The sequence below is a fragment of the Limulus polyphemus genome, unplaced genomic scaffold (genome assembly GCF_000517525.1).
Source record: "Limulus polyphemus unplaced genomic scaffold, Limulus_polyphemus-2.1.2 Scaffold192, whole genome shotgun sequence".
Classification (NCBI taxonomy): Eukaryota; Metazoa; Arthropoda; class Merostomata; order Xiphosura; family Limulidae; genus Limulus; species Limulus polyphemus.
Genome location: NW_013665802.1, coordinates 457,443 through 478,841, shown reverse-complemented (window position 1 = coordinate 478,841; position 21,399 = coordinate 457,443). Strand labels below are relative to the sequence as shown.

The window sequence follows — 21,399 nt, the reverse complement described above, 5'->3', positions numbered from 1 at the left end:
GTAATTTATGTATTTTTTGGTTATTTCAAATATATATATATATATATATAAACCTAAAAAAAATTATTTTGTTTCACTTTTCCTTCACATGCAAATTTTATAAGGCTAAGCAACCTATGACAAGCAGCAAACAAGTACAAAGTTTGTAACTGGAAGAGACAATTGTTTGCTTTGCTTCATTATTTACTGTTCTTTTTTTTAGAAAAATAAGTTTACTAACTTATTTATAAATAGTAGTAATATATATACATATTATGTATAATAATTGAAATGTGACTGTATTTTACAAAATACTAGTCCACTGCCAAGACAGGTCACTTTGTAAAGACTAAAGGTCAGTTTTATATTATTGGATACGGTAACATGAGTGCACTTGTGCTGCTTCATTGTAACTTCTGTATTGTTAGCCAGGCATGGCTGAAAGGTCAATATAATAAAAGTATAATGTTATGAGATATAAGCTATTTAGTCTAAACATTTGTGTTTTTGTGATATGATCTGTAGTCATTCTAGAACGAAAAAGGCATAATTTATATTTATTTCGTAATTTTTTATGGTGGTTATGAGATCAGTCAAATCAATCGAATCCATACAGAGATTCGTTTGTGAAAATAACAAATAAAAGATAGTTTTTCTTAAGAAACATTTGATAACTACCTGGATGTTATAAAGATTTTGCATGTGAAATTTGAAACTTTTCTGATACATAAAAGTATTTTTAATCTTAAAATGAAAATTACTTTGCATGTTGGATAGGCAACATGTGAAAAGAAAAATGGCATGAGAAAAACATTGCTCAACAAACCTTAAGACTTAATAAAAAAATATATGATATTTTGTGTATGAAAGCCTTGTAACATTTGCTGATAATATTCCAAATTTTGAGAACATATGCTTACTAATTTAGAAGTTATAACATGAAAACTATAATTAGCACAAAATGGGTACGAGTTTGGTCCTAGAGACCGAGCCTGTGCTGAAAAAGTGAATAGCATTCCATTCTGTGGGTTTCTCCTTACAAATTTTCACAATAATACTCTACTAAAACTGAATTTTTGTTGATGAAAATAAACATTACTTCATGACATTTTCAAACTTTCTATATAAAGTTAATAAACTTTATTCGTATATAAAAACATCTCCTTAAAGTTTTTAAGAAACACAAGTAGTTTTGGCCAAAGGCCTACCTCATTTGTCAATAAATTGAATATCTTACATTGTTGAAAAGAAAATTATTCTTCAATACACTATTAAGAATATTCCAAATCTGATCAACAATACAGATGCTCTGGTGATAAACATAATTCTTTTTTTATTCATTCAGCATGTGTATATGAATTTACAAGTTTTTTTATTCACTTTACAATTTCACACTACTTATTACACTTAATTTTCAATTCTAATAAGAATCACCAGGTTTGTCAGCAGTTTTACTTAAAACCTCTTGATACCTACTTTGTAGCTAAATATTGAAAAACGTTGCTACCATGGCTGCTACTTGGATATTGGACATGGCAATTCTCACTCGGGTCATCAAAGAGACTGACATGGTCTTGTCGAGATCTCCTGAGGCCTGACACTGTGTGATTGGGGTCAACCTGTTGCCACCTGCCGGTTATAATGGAAGCAGGTTATCATCGAGACTGGCACAGTCTTATTGTTCTCACCATACATACACAATAAATTCCATTGAAATATTGTTTATGTAACCTCAGATTACTGTATTCACATAAGCAGTTGTTTTATATTAGGTGAAATTACCCTATAGGGTTAAGAACCTAAAAGAATAAACCAAAATTTACTATTATGGAGTATATATAGCTGTAAGTCTGCAGTATGGCTTAAACGAACCTTACAAATATTAAACCCATCGAATCTGACTGTTGGAGCTTGCTTATTCTCTTAACTGTAATGCAAAACTCCAAAGGCAGATCCATTGTCCCATATTTTAATTATCTGTTACTGGTTATAAACAAAAAGTAGCATAATCATAATAGAATAAAAACAACTATCTGTTAATATAAATTTATTACACTTGCAGTGATGTTATACTTCATGTCTGACATAATTCCAGGTTAACTCCAATCAAAGTTATGCATTGTGGACAGATTCTTTACAAAAAATGCTCACAAGAATAACAGGATGAAAATGTTTGCTAATTTATAAATTTACTGCTTATTTTCTCTGAACATGTTTAGAAGGAAAGGTGTAAAACTTTTAGGGTCTGGGCCATTTTTTCTTGGCTTTGTCTAGTTACTGCAAAGAATGTTTTTTCTTAGGTCTAATGAAGACTATTTTAATTGCAGCCTATTTATATATAATTGATTATAGACTATGTTTCTATAATATTCTATATAATAGAAAGTACAATGTTACCTTAATAAAATTATTGGTCTTGGCAAATTTTAATTCTATATTAATTTATAGTTAATTGAAAATAGTTTTTTTTACACTTAAATTTGTAATTTGGGACATGACTAGATGGTTAAAATATACTACTCCACGAGCATTTGTTCTATGAACAGAGAATTGTGGGTTTGAGGTCTAATAGTGTCTCTGGAACCAACTTCAGGAAAATAAAGTATGTGGTGTTACAAACATAACACTTGCACAATGTAGAAACAGTTATGAAAATTATAAATTACAATGTGACAATGTACAAACAGTAATTTTACACCTTATTCAACATTAACGAATATAATTATGTAATTATAGTTTAGGAATGTAACACAATGTAAAAAAGAACAGTAAATTTACACTAGTTGACACTAGCAGCCCAAGAGTTGGCATACATGCTGCTGATTGGTTGCCTTCCCTCTAATCAGAAGTTCATTATTATGGACAGTGGCAAATAACCTTAGTAGCTTTGCTATATCTCAGAAACAAATATAATGCCATAAGGATGAAAGGGCAAGTAGGAATCAAATCCAAGATCCTCAAATCACGAGGCAACACCCTCATAATGACTGGGTCATGCTGGTCCAAAGTTGAACAGACATGAATTGATAAAAAAAATGGTTGTGCAATGGCAACATTTCACTTACTTGGATGCTTGAAGTAACCAGAAACACTAATCTTAATTAGTTGATAATTTCTTACACTATTCAATGTAATCTAGGCTCGCAGTTAATCATCTAGTTCTAATCACAATCAAGTATTTCATTCTTTTGAGGATATATGTCACTACAAAAATGTTTTGTTAAATAATACATACAAATTGATTAATGAATTAGAGAATTATTTTAGATATCTATGTAAAAACCAAAGTGTGACATCTGATTCCAATAAATTAATAGTTTGTGTTTTGTTTTCTTTTATAAGCAAGAGCTATGAAGTTTTTTTAACTAAAAATGTTTCTAGAGTCTAAAGTGATTTAATATATTAATATAATTAGTTATTTGATTTGGAATTTAAAAAAAAGGCAACATCCAGTAAACTTGGAGAAAATAGGCAGAATTTTATGATAAACTTTGAATAAGTATCTCGTAGCCAGCACTCAGCACTGTTTTACAGTTATAACAAGTGGAAATAATTTGATAGCAAAGGTAAACCTTAAACATTTGTTTTTTTTTATTAAATAATAATATTCCTCATAGTGGTTAGAATAGGTCTAATCCATATTCATTTTAGTTTTTAGGCTAAAATCTTGTTGTAATCATTCATATACTCGTAGTTGTGCAGAATAAAATTCTAGCATTAATTAGGTGGTTTAATGAGTATTATTTTAAAACAGTCATTAACTATAGATATAGCTGCAATTTATTTCAAAACAATACATTTTATAGTGTTACTAGTTCACTAGCCAATTTAGGTCATTTCCATTTTCACTTCTCCACAATAATGTCCATCATTTTGTTTTCCATATTCTGACTGGAACACCTATACTTGATCGTTGTTCTGTGAAACCAAGGGCATATTAAAAGACAGAAAATTGTTTTTCTTGGTGTAGATACCTATTTTTCTTTCCAACTTCTAATTTTGTTCTTTTTTTCTTGTTCATTGCTTATGGTCATCTTAGATCAGGAAGATGAAACTGTGGTCTTAGGTAAGGATGAGTAAATACAGTGCTAGTTTTTCCACAGCTCCTTATGATAACTGTTTAAGATACTAATATTGGTCACAGCATTGACTTTAACAGTTATCCATTGAAAACCTTTAGGTTTAAGCCAGTTTGAATGCTCAAATCTAGTAAATTACAAATCTGGTTCCTAAAAATCTTTGTCCTTTCAATTAGTAAATACACAAGAGCATTATTTGTGAGGCTCTTCTATAGTAATTATGTTAAGAAAATCATATAATATATATAACAAAAAAAATTGAAATAATTTCTTTCATTATCCAAGAACAAAATTTATTGATAGCAAAAATGTACTTGATTCAATTTCTTATTTTTTTTTATTTATGATTCTTCATTACTCCTGTGTTTGCTAAGCAGTGTGTGTTCAAATTTTTTCTTTGGTGTTTCTTTTTTTCTTGAATACTGAGAAGTCCATTCATATTTTTGAGGGTTTCACTAGTGCATACCTGTTATTACAGCATTAAAAAACATTGCAAAATGATTAATATATCTAGATGCCATTTTTAACAAATATTGAGAATTTTAAGTGGAAATGTATGATATTTTGTGAGAAGATGTCTTTTAGTAGACTTTAGCATACAGCAATTTTTACAACAGAATTATTGCTTACCTGGTGTTAATTTTTAGTTTATGAATTATTCTTCTCCAAAGGGACAGATCACACAGACTGTAGATTGTCTTTTGTGGATTTTAGTTGCTAGTTTTAAAAACCACTAGGTACTTAACAGCCTTTTACAGATTTACATTAAAAATGTAATTAAACTACTTTATTATCAATGCACACAAATAAATTTGGCATTAAAACTTATTTAATAAATCAAATCTTAATATTATACAAGTTTTAAGTTCTTAATTTTATTAGGAAATATTTTTAAAAAACCCAATCTCCTATAGTATGAGAATTGACATTTGATCTCTAGGCCTTCACTCTTCTCTAATTTATTTACCATCCCTCCAAGAAGTACAGAATTTAATGTAACTTACTTATTATAATATAGATATTACTCAGGAAAAACATAATTTCAGTGTTATTTGTTTATGGAGCCATAAAGTAGAAAATCTAAACCATTTATCACACCTGTCAAATCCTCTCTCTTTTACAAATTGCCAAAGTTCTCTCTGATGTTTTATACTATATTATTTATAACCAAGAGAAAGCCAAAGTTTCAATCTATCAAATGATGTATTATATTATGTTGTTTTCTGTATGGGGCATTGTTTATTTTGTTGTTCAGTTTCATATTTGCTCTTACAGGAGTTACATCGATGAACTTAGCTGAATTTTTATTGGGTCTTATCGTATTCTGATAAAGCCAGAAAAATTATAGGACATTGTTTATTTTTTGTGTGTTATTATTCTGTGTTCTTAGATGCATTTTTTAATTAAGTAAAAAATTTAGTGTTGTAGTAGTAGTAGTACTATTAGTATAAAAAAAAAGTAGGCTTAAGTTTCATTGAAACAGCAAAGAAAAAGAAGACCCATGTAAGTACTGTATTTTTTGTTTTTCATGTGTATTCTTTATTTATCATTATAAAAGTAACTAAAAAGAAAAAATTAGAAACTTAGGTTAGAGTACGTATTGTAATGAAAAAACATAAAATAAATTAATCGTTAAGTATGCCTACAAGTAGCTCGTGTGTTACATATAGTTTGATATATTAATGTGAGCTGCATGTTCATCAAGTGATTTACAACTTATGTGGCAGGATCATTAGTTTAACAGTTCAAAGATCAATAAAACAATAAAATTAATTTAATTAGATGTACAGTGTTATGAGTTTTAAGATATCTAGGAAACAAATTGTGTTTTCCTGTTACAATTTGTGGTCATACTAGAAAGAAAAAACAAATTTAGATTAACTTTTATATGGTGGTTACAAGATTTGTCAAAGCTACTGACCCCATATAAAGTTGTCATAGAGAAAATAACAGATAAAATATAAAGTTTTTCTGAAAATATTGATGTTTTTTTTTAGGTTTGAGATATTATGCAAATAAAATTGAAAATTTTGAGATGAAGAAAAGTATTTGACATGAAAAGCACTTTGCAGTCAACACTCTGACTCCATATATTTATGGACAAATGTTTAGTAAAAATACTTAATTAAAAATTTGATTTTTTTTTTTTTATTTACAAAAGACTTGTAATGTTTACTGAAAGTTTGACAAATTGTGTGAAGCTACATTAAATACTTTCAGAGTTATGGTGTATGTACCTTCATGGTTATATGGTGGTTACAAAGTCATGCAAAATAAACTAACCCATTGCAAAAGTGTTAATAGGTTTTAATGTTAGTTTGAGAATTCACTAGGTGCTTAGTGGATTTAACTTGCAAGTTTGCAGAGTACTTAACATTGGAAAAAGTCACTCATTTTCAATGCAATATACAGTAATTAATGGGATTACCTGCAGTATTAATAGTATTTTTGAATTTTTTTGTGTGATTCATATTTTATGAACCACAAGTAATTTAGTTTATTAATAGTTTAGGAAAAATGTGCTTAAAAAGCCAGTGTGGTCCATATTGATTACCCGTCTGTAAGTATTTGAAATTTCAATGATAACAGCAGTGCACCATATTTCTTTGAAAGTTTTGACGTTATAACAAAATAGTTAAACTTTTCATGAAGTTAATTTTATAAAGATTTGAGCATATTTCTGAATTAGATATTTATTAACTAAAATTTTCAGTGGTTGTTTTTAAGAACTTTGTCTTCTGTATAAGTACAAAGAAACTGAAAAACATTTTTGAAAGCTCATATCATAAATACATGTATGAATTATATGTGCCCTATTTTTACATTATTTTGAAGCTTCTTTGAATATCTATATAGTAATTCTCAATTGGTCCTTTGTATATTTCTATATTTACAAGAATGTAAAAGTAAAGATCTTCTTACAATATTGGACAAAATAGCTTAAAATTGTATATGTAGGTTCTTAGCCTCCACAAAATAAAAAATGTCAATTTTTCCAAGGGGGCCTCAGGAAATTGGAAGTCAAATTGTTTTGAGGCTTTCAGGTTTGATTGAAATGAATTTGAAAGGATAGTACAGGGAGCTAGTTGCACTAGTATAGATGGCACATGGTAGTCAGATGATCAGCACATTCTGAAATGGTACGAAACTGATGGAGTATAAAAGACTGGTGCACTGTTAGAAAAAGGTTTTAGCAATGTTTAGAGGGCAGTCCAGGATCGCAATAGCTTTGGGTGAAAGTAGGTAAGACTGTTTCAGAAATTTTTTGAAAATGGGGTGGGTGGGAGACATTTATATTTCCTAATCTTACCTTTCTTTACTTAGCCTAATATTGGGTGTAAACATAATGAACAAGAAGATTTTATTCCAATATGCAAACAATAAACATTAGGGTGCTAATAATAAAATTAAAAATAAAAGGCAGAAGATAAAACATAGTTTAGTTTAATTTAGTTGAAGCAAGCCATCCCTTAAATATTAACACCAAGTAGAACAATCCTCACTTTCTTGATTGCCATTTTAGTGTTGTAAACATGTGTTTTAACTCACTCTACATGTGACTACAAAATTTTGTTTGTACTTGATCACAAACTTGTATCTGTTTCAAATTCCATTTTTGACTTCTTGAGTTTGATTTCCATTGTTTCTACTCATTAGTTTTAGAAGTATTTTTCTTTTTGAATTCTAATTTGTTCATGTGAATTTGAGATTTAATATGGCAGATGATAAAATTCCCTCACAATCGACAATGGTTCTGACATGAGTCCTAGGTCTCAGGGTCGAAGGTGTCTGCTAAGTACAGGCTTTAGTTCATGGGGAGTTTGTGTCTTATGTTTGGCTGACAATTTCTTCCTTTCACATCACAATTTTGTATGAGGAAGGATATAACTTCTGCATGGAAATTTCTTCTATTGGACCTTCCACCTGTTACCATGCCTCCATGTAATATCCTGGGTTAGATATTGTTCTTTTTCCCACGAGATCTTTGGTACATTTTTCAGCATGTATTCCTCTCTCCCAGTAGGTATACCCATGTTTAGCAAGTTTATGTGCACTTGTGTGGATTGACCTAATTTCCTCATGCAGTAATTTAGGTCTTTCATGTCCTCTCTATTCAGTATTTGGTAAGTTGGATTTTTATAATTCGCTTACCATCTAAATTACTTTAGTTTAAATTTGCATTTAGAGTTTGATTATTACTTTGTTTTTGTTTAATTTCGGTATATGTATGGGTTTTGCATGTAACTGTAACCTCAGCCAATTTTGTGGGTTGTGTTGGTTCATTATTATACTTCCTTTCACTGTTTATGTTAGTTTGTAAATTCCTTTTTGTCTTTACTACTAGTCAAATCTTATTGGGTATTAGATTTGAGTCAAATTCTGTTATTGTTAATTGGGTGCTTTTTTATTGTTGTGTTCCTCAGGGTAGGTTTTACTTTCGTGTCCTTTGTCTTATTAGTTCTTTGAGAGGATTTATAAATTCCACATTTATGTGTCTGTTTTTCAACTAAGTCCCTTCAGTGGTTTTGTATTTTAGGGGTTGCTTATTGTTTTATGTTTCAGGTCAAATTTCATAGTTTTGCAAGTTCATTATTTTTGTGTACTTTGTAGGCTACAAATTTCTAGAATTTGTTAGTTCATTAGTAATGAGTACCTTATGTATGTATAGTTTGTGTCTTTTCAGCTACACTTCATGACAGAATTTCGTGGATTCTACGGGTTCTGTCTGAAGATTTCTGCTTTCAGTTCTGCTTCCCCTATCCACTTCCCAGATCTCCTTCCCTCCTCCTTAGTATCATACTACTTTTGGTCATCTTGCTTAGTCTGTTTGACCTACTACATGAAGGGGCTGTTGAATGGGTGGTACCCGCTCAACAAGTGTTGTACTCCCATCTAATTGTTGTACTTCAAAAGACAGGAGATTGGAGACCTTTCATAGACCTGCCCCAATTGAACTCTTATCTGGAGCCGCCTCGCTTCTCCATGAAGTCCTACCTCTCACTTTGTTTTTTGTTTTCCCCAGGACTCTGGATAACCATATTGCCATGACTGATGCCTATCTTCATATTCTCACTGCTCCAGTGTCACATCAGTTTCTTTGATTCATCCATGACGGTCACATATTCCAATTCCGGGTGCTGCTGTTTGGTCTTTCTTTGCCTCCATGTGGTTTGTTAAGTGGTATGCTCTTTTGCCTGTCATTTTTCTTGTTGAGTGTTTGGACTCTCTTTTTTCCTGGTTGACTGGCTCCTGCTAATCTCTTCTTGTGCTCCTTTGGTCAGTCATGCCTGCTTACTTCTTCAGGAAGCTAATTGGGTAGGGTTTTGATCCAGTTGGAGAAGTCCATTCTTAACCCCACTTAACATTGGTTTTTTTTCAATTCCCATCTTTTTCTGGGCCCACCCTTCTCCACTTTGGCTCAGGGATATGGAGTGGGCAGTCTGAATGGTCCGAGCCTCTCCTTTTCTCATTGCGCAAAGGTTCTCTCTGTTTTGGGGTCGAGCTTACATGCATTCCTTTCAGTGTATGCTTCTTTACCAGTGGAACTTCTCCCATGATCTCTTGGACCATCCTATTACCTTTCCCTCTGGGAACAGGACCAACTTTGCTTGGTGGCTCCACAGGGAACCGACTACAGAGGAGGCTCCCATTTCTCCACTTTGTCTGGTGTCTCATCTGTTTACCAATGTTTCCTTGATGAGTTGGGGGCTTTCCTTGATTCCCAAGATATTTCCGGTCAATGGTCCATCAAGGAGGCTACTCTCTGTTTTCAGCATCTTTGAACTTTTGGCAGTTTGTCAGGCCCACTCCTGATGGGGGAAGGTGATTATTTTTCATTCTGACTATTCCTCTGTTATTAGCTATATCACCAAGCAAGGGGGAACCCAATCCCGAACTCTGTGTTTTCAGACTCTGGATCTTCTTCACTGAACCCACAACTACTACATGGCAATCTTGGTGTGTCATGTTCTTGGCGTTATGAATCTTTTGTCTAATCTCGAACAAACCAGGTTTTTCCCCATAGAGTGGTCCCTTCTTTCATGGATATTTTTGGTGAGTGTGTTCTGAACTAGGAACACCACATGTAGATGTGTTTGTCATTCACTGGAATGCCAAAATTCCTTCCTTTTGATATGTGGTTCCACACCCTTCAGCTCTGGAAGTAGATGCATTCAGTCAGAATTGGAGGGGTTTTCACCCATATTCTACCCTCCAATCAGCCTCCTTTCCAGAGTCTTTTCCCTTATCCAGACCACTCCTTGTCATGTTCTGCTGTTGCTCCATATTGGCCTACTCAGATTTAGTTCCCTCTGTTCTGGCCTTTACTGGAGTGTCATCCCCTGCCCTTACCTCTGTCCCAGTCTTTCCTCTGACAACCACAATTGGACATAGTCAATTCCAATGTCACCAAACTCCATCTTCATGCATGGCTTTTGTCTGGTCCCTAGCCTTCAGCTCAGGGACTCACTCCTTGTGTGGCATCTTTCCTTTCTCATTCCATTTGACCTTCCTCCTAACCTGTGTCCATTCGTCATGGCTTCCACCCCTACTGTTCTTTGGTACCTCATGTTTATCATGGTTGTTTCTTCAGGATTTGACTGTGTCAACTGTTTCCAGTTATAGGGCTGTGCAATCGAACTCCTTCCGATTCTCCCACTTCTTGACAGCTTCCCCTCCCCGCCATTTCCCTCCTTTTCAGTTGCTTTTGTCTTGTCCATCCTCCATGTCACCTTTTTTGCCATATTGGATTTCAATTTTGTCCTTAATGCCCTGTCCAGTTCTCCATTTGTTGTTATAATCATTATGGTACTGAACAATGAAGGGCCTGTTTTCCATGTTTGTCAATGCTGTGCTGTTTCGAGTCATGGTTATACAGCATTTTTCCACTGATTTGGTGCTGTATGTTTCTTTCCTGAATGTATTGGTGCCTGTCAATTCAGTTCCACCCTCTTTTTGTTCTTGTGTTAAGTACTGGGCGAAGAGCATACCTGCTACAGAAGTAGTGCTATACCCCACAGGTGTGCTCTCTTTTCATATTCTTGCATACCTGTTTTTTCAGTATAGTCGCTTTCTGCTTGAATTGATATTAATGTGCTTTTACCAGTTCCTCCACCTTTGCAATGTGGGATTTTAGCTTTGGGTGAGAGGAGGTAAGACTGTTTTGGAAGTTAACATTTTTTTTATATTGAAAATATACTTCTGATAGGTACTTACCTCCTCTCACTCACTTCCCACTGTTCCTACCCACTGATATGCTGGTGTTTCTGGTTTGTACCTGCCAATTCTGGAAGGTGAGGATTGTTCTAGAATACTAGAGATAGCTAGCTTTCTAATATAGATGGCACATTATGATTGGTGGAGGGAAGTCACATGATCAGCACATGTTCTGAAATGACATGTCAGGGTTTTAGTGTAAGTGGGCTGGGATTATTTTACAGTAGGTGTATGTGACTTGTTGACGATAAATGTCAACAATAAAAATGGGCAGCACACAATCCAATTGTTTTAAAATAATATATATTAAAACAAGTCAAATGTATGTACAAAAACTTGTTTCACTATTGTTTATCAAAGTTGTATCTTAAATTCTAAATAATAAACAGGCTGATTCAAATACTTTAGTATCCAATTGACAAGACAAATTATTTTTCTCTACTCATACTATACCATCTGCAATAAACTCACTTGCATTACTCCATAACTTTAAATAATTGTCTTCTTTTCATCAAAGTCCACACAGATGGGTTCAATTACTTTAGAACACACTTTGACAAGACAAATTATTCTCCTTATCTCAGGTTAAACTGTAAAATTCACTTTAAAATATTGCCCATTACCACTAAGTTAACAATCACACAGACTAACTTCACTTTCACTAACTTAACTTTTTCTGGCTTGTTGGTTACCACAGTTGTATCCAGAGCTTTAAATAATTCTTTCTTTGTGTTGTTGTCAAAAGTCCACAAAGGCTATTTCAATTACTTTAGAACCCAACTGACAAGACAATTTATTTTTCCTATCTCTGTTGTTACAATACAGCTGTGAAACAAACTATAGAAATCACCTGTTAAGGCTAATCACTCACACACCAGCTAAGTTTTTTTTCACTAACTTTTTTAAGTTGTTGTATCTGCACGTATTTATCACATGCAATAAAATCTAGAACTATCTGGCTTACAGTAGCAACAATATTACACATAACTAGAAAAATTTGGAAGCTTCGAGTAAGATGACGTCAACAATATTACTAAAGCCTAGTACAACAATCAAACTGCATACACAATGTATTACTCGTACAGAGTTACATAACAAACTTGTCATAACTATTATTTTTAAAATTATGAACTTTTAACACTTGTTATGAAAACTAAATAATCACTAAATAAATTAAATAATAACTATTAAGCTAAACAGTCTTGTATATCCAAAAATAAGCCCCTCTTCAAGAAAACTTTTCAAAATATTTGTTTATACTATATACAAAGACTATCCTCAGTTCACACACTAAGTCTCCTCATAGTCGGCACAAACATTTGCAGTTCCTTTGTTGGTGTCTCTTCACATAGGGCTTCAGCTTGACAGGATCCCTTGTCTTCATCTTGATCTTGTGTTGCCTGTATACTGACACGGTAGATCTCGTAGTTCTTTTCTTTCTTTTGCTTGCCAGTCAGTTCCTCACTGATGTTGATGTCTTTACATGTCTCCTCTCCACCTAGTAGTCTTAGGTCTAGTAGGTCTTCATCTTTTATGACAAAATCACTTAGAATAGTACCAAAAAGCTTTAGAATTTCATTAATTTTATTCTATGTAGTATGTGAAATCCTTCAAGTTTATATTTTATTCAGAACTGTTCAGTTTTAACAGAAAAAATTCAAATAGGTTATAAGGAACATCTGTGAAACCCTATCAAAATCCTGATAAATCCTTGAACTCCACTACTTTGGTTTATTATTTATTTTCAGATGAAAACCAAAAAATATTTCTGACATGTAAGCCCTGAACCAATGATCAATTCATTTTTAAGCTGAAGATCAAAGGCAATTGTACATTTAGTAATTTTTTATTTTTTGGTATTATACTTAATCTTATGTGGTGCATTTTTCATAATTATTAAAGTTGATTTCTTTAGCATCATTAACTACAGTTAATTGAAGACTATGTCAGAGTGACAAAGAATGAGATAACGTGAGGAGTAGCAGATAAAATGTTGCAATTTATGTTCAGACCTATTTACACAGTTCTCTGCACATAGGTTAACATTGGATTAAAAATTAAATAAATCACAAAGACTCACTAACCTAGCATGTTTGAATGTAGAACTTCATTTTTTCTGAAGTGAATTGGGAAGCTTATGACACATTATTTATATTACATCATCAAACATAAGTGTGTAATTTTAACTTATAAAATAAAAAGGGTATGTACTGATTTATGCTCAAAACCCACCATCACTTGCTTGAAGAAGTCTCAATAATCATTTAAAATTATAAATGTTCAAGGTAAAATTAGAAAAGTAATTTGAATATATATAAAAAAAAAGGAATTTAGTGTGGTAAAACTATTTCCATGTTCATTAATATAGTGTAATGATTTTAGCTTTTATATATATATATATATGTATGTATACGAAAGTATTTTCTTGGGTATTTATTTCCTGTTGTTATTATCACTAAAAAGAAGTATAATAGTTTTTTTTTTGTGCAATACATGTTAGATGGATGGTTTTTAAAATTTCATTGTATATTTTTGATAGCCATAACAAACTGCTGTTTATTTCAGATTTTTTTTTGAAAGTGAACTTACCAGCAAATGAAAAATTAAACCTGGATTTGTTATTGATTTTGTTTTTCAGGCACATGCCACAAATGTGGAGAGAAAGTTCTTGGAGAAGGTAGTGGCTGTAGTGCAATGGACCAGCTGTACCACATCTCTTGCTTTACATGCTCTATTTGTCGTAAGTGTTTTTATTTCTTGATAAATAAAATAAGATCAGGCTTTTACAGTATGATTTCTAATAAATAACAACAAAACAGAAATCAATTTACCATCAACTTTTTAGAACGTATATTTCAATTGTGTTTATATTTTCTTGAGAGACGAGTTTACATTGATGGAAGGCAAGCATGGTACTAAAATATTTGTGATTAAGCACTAATAACGTTAAAAAGTTGTAAATTCATAACTTAATACCAAACCTGAAAGGAAATTGCATTTAAGCAAACCAATCGTACTGAGGGACATGAGAAATTGAATTTTGTTTTCCTTTTAGCAGTAGTTTTTACATATATACAGTGCTACCTCTACAGTTTGCATATGTCTGTTCCTGGCCATGTGAGGATAGTTGAGTTTCCCCCCTCTCCTGAAACCTATGTAACATATATTTACTGACCATAATACATTCAAATTAGAAATAAGTACATAAGCAATTACATTAAAAAGAATAATACTAATACATAATATTACAATAAAATGTTACTTTTATGTTGATCTTGACGAGGAGGACATGGTAGTTAAGGGAAGAGGAGGAAGATGAAGTTAGTGCTCACCTTTTGGTCATCTTGGCCTGAGATAACAGAATGGTCATCAGCATTGTTGCGTATGACTGAAAATTACTTTAAATATGGGTGCTACTTGTAGTTAGATCACTATAGCCAGAGCTTGGGGATTGAGGAGGTGGCACTTGCTTTTTCAAAGCAGTGTGTGTGTGATCTTAGATTGAATTTGACTTTTTCATTGCATGTAGATTGTCTGGGATAACAACAAGTGTACGTTCATGAACTGTAATCAGTCCACAATACTATAAATGACTTAGCCTTTGTCAAACATATCAGTGAAGGAATACTTTTGAGGTTGTTTGTCATTGTCACTAGCATCTTGCAACTTGGCAGCAGGATTAGTGACTATCTCCACAATTTCAGTATCAGTAAGCCACCTTCCAATTGCTTCAGTGTTAACCACTGGTAACTACTGAGTTGCATGTATTCATGATATCTTCCATTGTTTTGTATTGCCTTACAATGAACCCTTTAATACTTTTGCAACAGGCATCCTTTACTGTGTATTTCACATGGTTTTTAGTGACTTGTGTGAAAGAATTACTTAAACTATTTTTTGTTTATGTTATACAAATTAATATTGCATAAAATCATAGCTAATAATCCATATTTTAATAGTATATAAGTTTTAAGTTTTTCATTTTATAATGCAATGTTTAAAAAATCTTGAATTTCCTCTAGTGAGAGAAATGTGAAATTTTTTCTCTAGGTATTCCCTCTTCTCTAATTTATTCACCACCCCTCCAATAAGTACAAAATTTAAGATAAATTACTCACTATCAAATTGTCATCACTCAGACAAAACGATTTTCATAGCCTTCAATCTTGTTTGGTTACAGAACCATCATATAGAAAATCAGACTCCTTTTGGCACACCCACCTGTCACATCATCTCTTTCAGGATTTGTTAATAGTTCTCTCTTACATTAATATTATATTACTTATAACCAATAGAAAGCCAAGGTTTTCATCTATCAAATGACATATTACATTACATTGTTTTATGAACATAGAATTGTCAATTTCTCTTTTAGTACAAGCTTTGTTCCCATTAGAAAGATATCGACTGGCGTAGATGAATTTGTAATGGCTCTTTTCACGTAGTTAGAAAGTCATACGAATCTATTTAGGTTACTTAAGGTTAGATTAGGTAATATAAATAATAATAATAATAAATTTTCATTAGCACACATGCGAGCAGCTCGGAGTACCTCATGAGTAATGTAATTCCATAACGTAACAATAGATTTTTTTACACCAAAAAATCTGATTTTTTAATGAAGTATTTTTACTAGAGCTTTGGTTGTGAATATAGAGTCCGTTTTATTGTTAGTCCAAGTGCAAAGTAATTTTCACGTTAAGATTAAAAATACTTTTCTTCATCCCAAAAATCTCAAATTTCATTTGCATAAATCTCAAACCTTTTAAATACATTTCAAACATTAGTTTTCAGTAAAACTTTATATTTTAATGTTATTTTAACTCTATACAAGGTTGGTCAATTTGACTGACCTCGTAACCACCAAAAAAATCTAAATTCCCCCTTTTTTTTCTTTCTAGAATGACTTCAAATTGTAACAGGAAACTACTTTTGCTGAGCCTATGTAGCTTTCAACTTATAACAGTATACAACTATTTATACTTCAATTTTGTTTTATTGCCCTTTGAACTGTGTCCAACTAATATTCATGCCACTAAGTTGTAAATCATCTGGAGAACATGGAAATCAACAAATTTTGTGAAGATACACGTACTGCATTAAAAGTTATAATATAAATACTTAACAAGTGCAAATGTGTTCAAGGACTTGGTATTTTATACCAAGCCCGTTGTGAAAGGGTTAGTCTTTTTCTTCAAGATTAGTTTCAAACATTATAGCTGACCATAATTTCCACCAAGATCATTGTAAGATTACAGGTGGTTTCACCTTCTCCCAAACAGCTGTCATTTCCCATATTGCATCCTTGATGATGAAATTCTTGGCACACAAGTCAGCTGTTAAGTAGCTGTTGACAAGGTAACTCTTGAAAGAGTTAAAATAATGGCTTTTAAATTCATGATCATACCCTGATCAATAGGTGGAATGAGATATGTTAAATTTGGGAGCAAAAACACTAAAAAAAGTGGTTGAATTAGCTCTGCAAGTTTCTTCCAGGTGTGACTTTGCACTGTCTTACAACAGCAGTACCTTTCTTTCTTCAAGTATCTTGGCTTACTTAAAGTGCTCTTTAACTTTCAAGGTAAAATATTTATCAAACCACTTGATAAATTTGCTATGTCATCCATGCATTCTCGTTGTGTTTGTAGTGCACAAGTAAAACTTTCACTTTCTTACGAGCCTGTGGTGTTGCAGATTCCTCTATCACTAGCAACTTCAGTTTGTGTTCCTGCAGCCTTTGAGCATATTAGTACAGTGAACTTATCCTTACTTTTCTTATAAACACTTGCTGATGGCTCATTATCACAAGCCAAGGTACAAGATGGCAATCAACTCCAGAACAATCCAGTTTCATCAGTGTTATACACTTGTTCTAGTGAAAAATTGTTCTCTCACAATTTTTTTAGAATCTTTAACATACTCGCAATGATAATATTCATACTGATACTTTTTCTCCTGCCAAGCTAACAAACATATGCCATATCACTTCTTAAAATATTTTAATTGTCTTTGAGAGTACTTGCACTTCTCTTCTTACTCCATTTTCAGAAGGAATACCTTACCCTTTTGCTTACAACAAAGCACCACTTATGATTTGACCTGGTGATTGAGCCTGTTTAAACCATTCATATATTGCACTATCTATGAGAGGAGTCCTTGATCCTCGCAATGTTTTTAATTTACATATATTTATAAGCTTTTGTAATTTCTACCTTATGTGTCTTTAAGTCATACACATTATGCAAACCTAGACTATAACGCTCCACTAATGGTGCCATGCTTTCACCCCCATCCAAATGTATGAGGATATTTGCTTTATCTTCTAGTGTTAAAACAACTTTCATATGCGTCTCAGACAATTGAGAACTTTTGGTAGTTGATAAATCATGCTTTAGACATATATCAAAACACTGTACTTAAGGTACACTGTAAATAAAGAAAATGTTAGATAAATCTGACACACAATAGTATAGGTATGAGATGATGTGATTACTCAGGAGGTGGTAGGAAGAAACCCATGTAGTCTGCATGTGTGAGCACCTCTTCTAGCAACAGTTGCAAACTTAAAATCTTTACTCTTGGACTTTTGCTTTTACAATTGCTCCTCTCCCTCATCACAGAAATGTGTGGATACTTGAAGTTTGTGGTAAGTTAAGTTACAGATAGTGTATAATACTTTAAAAGTGTCTAGGTAGTGAGCTGACATGTTGCCAGTTTTGTGTCTATGGTGCTTATTTTCAAAGATTTAAAAGTTTTCACACAGAGAAGCCTTGTGGATAAAGGCCATGAAACAAGTACAGCATACATGACGTCAAGCAAGTCTAACTAGTACCAAGTCAAAGAAATGCTTGAAATTCAATGATTCATATTTACACGGTTAAAAGCTTAATAAACCCATCAACAGCTTGCACTTAAAAACACTATGTTATGTGTTTCGATGCACTTTTATGTCGTGGACAAATGAAATTAACATATAGAATGTTTTTAAGTGAAAACTGTTTACTCTTTTATTAAGCATTTAATTGTGAAAATATGAACCGCTGCATTTTAATTACTCATTTGGTTTTATATATTACATAAGTGCCAATCATACATACTTGATGCCAAATGTAGCTAAAATGGCCTTGAAGATTTTTGTTCAGGATCAGAACTCAAAACTTATTTATTTGCTGACTGTTTATGCATAATATTTCTAATTGCCTTAATATGTAATGTAATCGAAAACCAACATGTCTTTATAGTAATCTTCCATGCATAAAATTTGCTAAATTGTAAAATCTTCACACTTGACCTTTGAAACAAATCTATGACTAATAAAAACTGTTGTTAACAGAATTCTCTAAGGAGATCTATCTCCTTCATTATTTCTATATTCAAAAATTTATAAATTCTTAAAAGCCATCTTACAAAGTGATAAGGTCCAAAATAATACTTTATTTACTGAGGAAGGATTAATACCCCCAACACGGTAAACATTAATGGTTGGTACCAGTCCATTTAAGAAGATCAGATTTATCTCTTATGAATATTAAAATGTACTAATACTTAAGAAAGTCTATGTAGAAAATAGTGTTCAGTGATATTTAAAGTAACATTGTATTTTGTTTGTGTTGATTTAAAGCTTTCACCATCAATCTTTTTACATTACTATTCATTTTTTAAGTGATCTTAGAAAAAAACTTTAATAGCCTTACTATTTAAGTTTTATAGACTGACTGACTGACCACTTTTGTTATGACCTATGCACTTATGCAATACTACGTACTTGCACATACAAAAGAGACAGATCATGTTATATGTCAAGTGGCAGCTTGAGCCTTATAATCACAGTGCATGACAATGGGCTGGAACATAGACCTGTTAAAACTGAGTGAAGCATGATAGTGACTGCTTGTCTAGCAGGAATGTTATTATTAAAAAAAATTTCTATAATCATGTGTTCAAAGATAATGAACTGGTCAGGGAGTGTATGTGTTAGCCAGTAGTTGGCATTACTATTATATTGAATAGGAGAATTGTTGTAATGTGTATTGTGTTTGGATACCATAAAGTAACTAATTGTTTTTCACTGTACTTTTATGTACCTTCAAATTTTTAAATGAAAACATATTTATTTATCTTTAAAGGATTGTAGGCAGAACACTTGTATTTTTATTCTATCAATAGTTACTGACATTTAAGCTTCAATTTCTTTTGAACTTGTAGAAATAATGAGTGCATATTTAAAGTCTTTATAGTTAAGATATTAGCTTTATCACAAATAAAAAATCTCAATGAAATCTATTGATTCGTATGTTTCAATTACTATGACTGATTTGAAGTAGAAGTTAATGGTAAAAATATCTGTGATTTTAGATAAACCAAGTGCATTATTTCATATTTTGTTTTAAGCCATAATGTGGGTAAGTCTCTCAGAAGTAAAGACAATATGATGTTATGTATGTTCCTGAAAGCATTAAAACACTGTTGAGTGAACAAAGGTTTTTGCACAGAGTACATTATTATTAAGTTTTTTTCCCCATATTTATGCATTCTAGAGATTCAACTTCAAGGAAAGTCATTTTTTGCTATGGATGGCCAGCCCTATTGTGAGGCAGACTACCTGGTGAGTTTGATTTTGGTTAGGTAGCTGTTTAAACATGAATGATAAACACTACAGATTGTATACTGAAAAAGTACAAAAGTTTTAGTGCATAATTGAGTCAATTTATTCATTGCCTTACTGTGGAATTGCAAACATTTAGAATGTTATTGTAAAGCATGTTATGTAATGGTGACACACCCCAATCATATAAAAATAACTTACAATCTAAATCAGAAAACTAACCACTGTGTCTTCCATTAATATAAAACTTTCTTTCACCATGATTTAATCTCTAATTTGAGGAAATCTCATTTATTCATATATTAATATTTGTTCCTTTCTGGACAGGTGGGACCCTCAGACTGCACCTTGCAACTCAACTGTCAAAACTTAATCAAACATTCAAATTATCTTTTCATTTCAACAATTTTTACTTGAGAATATTGTAGAATTTATATTTAAGCATTAAATATTGTTTATGTAATTTATTTCTTAGATAAAAATTAAATGTTCAAACTTTTGTTCCTGTTACATCACTGGGTGTCTGAACTGTAAACATTGTACTTTAGGTATTTTTTTAGCTCCTAAATATATGTTTGTTTTTCTTAATCAAATTTTATCACATTCAATCAGTTAACTTGACAATTATGCATTTACTGTTTATTTACCTTTGAATTGGTTGATCTCTCAGTTATAGTATCACCATTTGAAGTCTTGAGAACTTTGAATGGTTTGTTAGCTTTGAAAAGAGGTATAGCCTAAACCTAATAAATGTTAGAGCGGTGATATTTTAAGCTAGTTTTAATACTTAGTCAATAATATAGTAGTTTCATATGGAAATTAGTTAAGTTTTTGAAAATATAATAGAAGTTTCATGCAGTTAACTGTAATGAAACAATCTTAATACTTCCAAAACATTTGAAGAACCAGTTTTTGTTTTAGTTTCTGATGATGTTATTTTCATTACTGATAATTTTTTGTGTTATATTGTGTCCATTTGAAAACTACACAAATATTCTTCTGTGACAAGACATAATGTAAAGTTAATTAGGTTTAATAAGTATGGAAAACTAGACTTACAACAACAAACTATTTGGGTGTCAGTAATCCCTTTTTATGTTATTAAGTACAGTAGTACTTAATAGTAGGGATTGACAAGGTTTCCAAATAATTTATGTGCCGAAACACCACCCTATTGAATTCCTAATCGAAAATCTGACCATTCAAAGTATTAGTTACAATATATTATGTACATATATACTAATAACATGCTAAAAAGGTCACTATCATTTGTGGGAAAACAATTTGAAAATTTATAAAACAGCAACTTTTTTTTGTTTTGTTTATTACCTATCTACCTGATCACCTCAGTGGGGCTAGCCCCTAGATGGCTCAGACTATCACTACAAGATTTCTCCAGCTTACTTGACTGGTCTGTGGGTATACTCTTTTGATATTCTAATAAATATGTACAGATTTTTTATAAATGGTAAACATATCATGCAGGTACTTAAATATCTTTTAAACCCAGTTCAACCCAAC

At 32.0% G+C, this 21,399-nt stretch overlaps 1 protein-coding gene across 3 annotated transcripts in view; it reads left to right on the top strand.

Annotated features, from left to right (window-relative positions):
* The window catches only part of LOC106478233 (thyroid receptor-interacting protein 6-like), a 51,870-nt gene that overhangs the window by 15,402 nt on the left and 15,069 nt on the right, over positions 1-21,399 (top strand). For all 3 annotated transcript variants that reach the window (XM_013938758.2, XM_022381786.1, XM_022381785.1), the window contains exons 5-6: positions 13,912-14,013; positions 19,811-19,878. In XM_013938758.2, the coding sequence (XP_013794212.2) occupies positions 13,912-14,013; positions 19,811-19,878 (170 nt within the window). The remainder of the gene's footprint in view (positions 1-13,911; positions 14,014-19,810; positions 19,879-21,399) is intronic.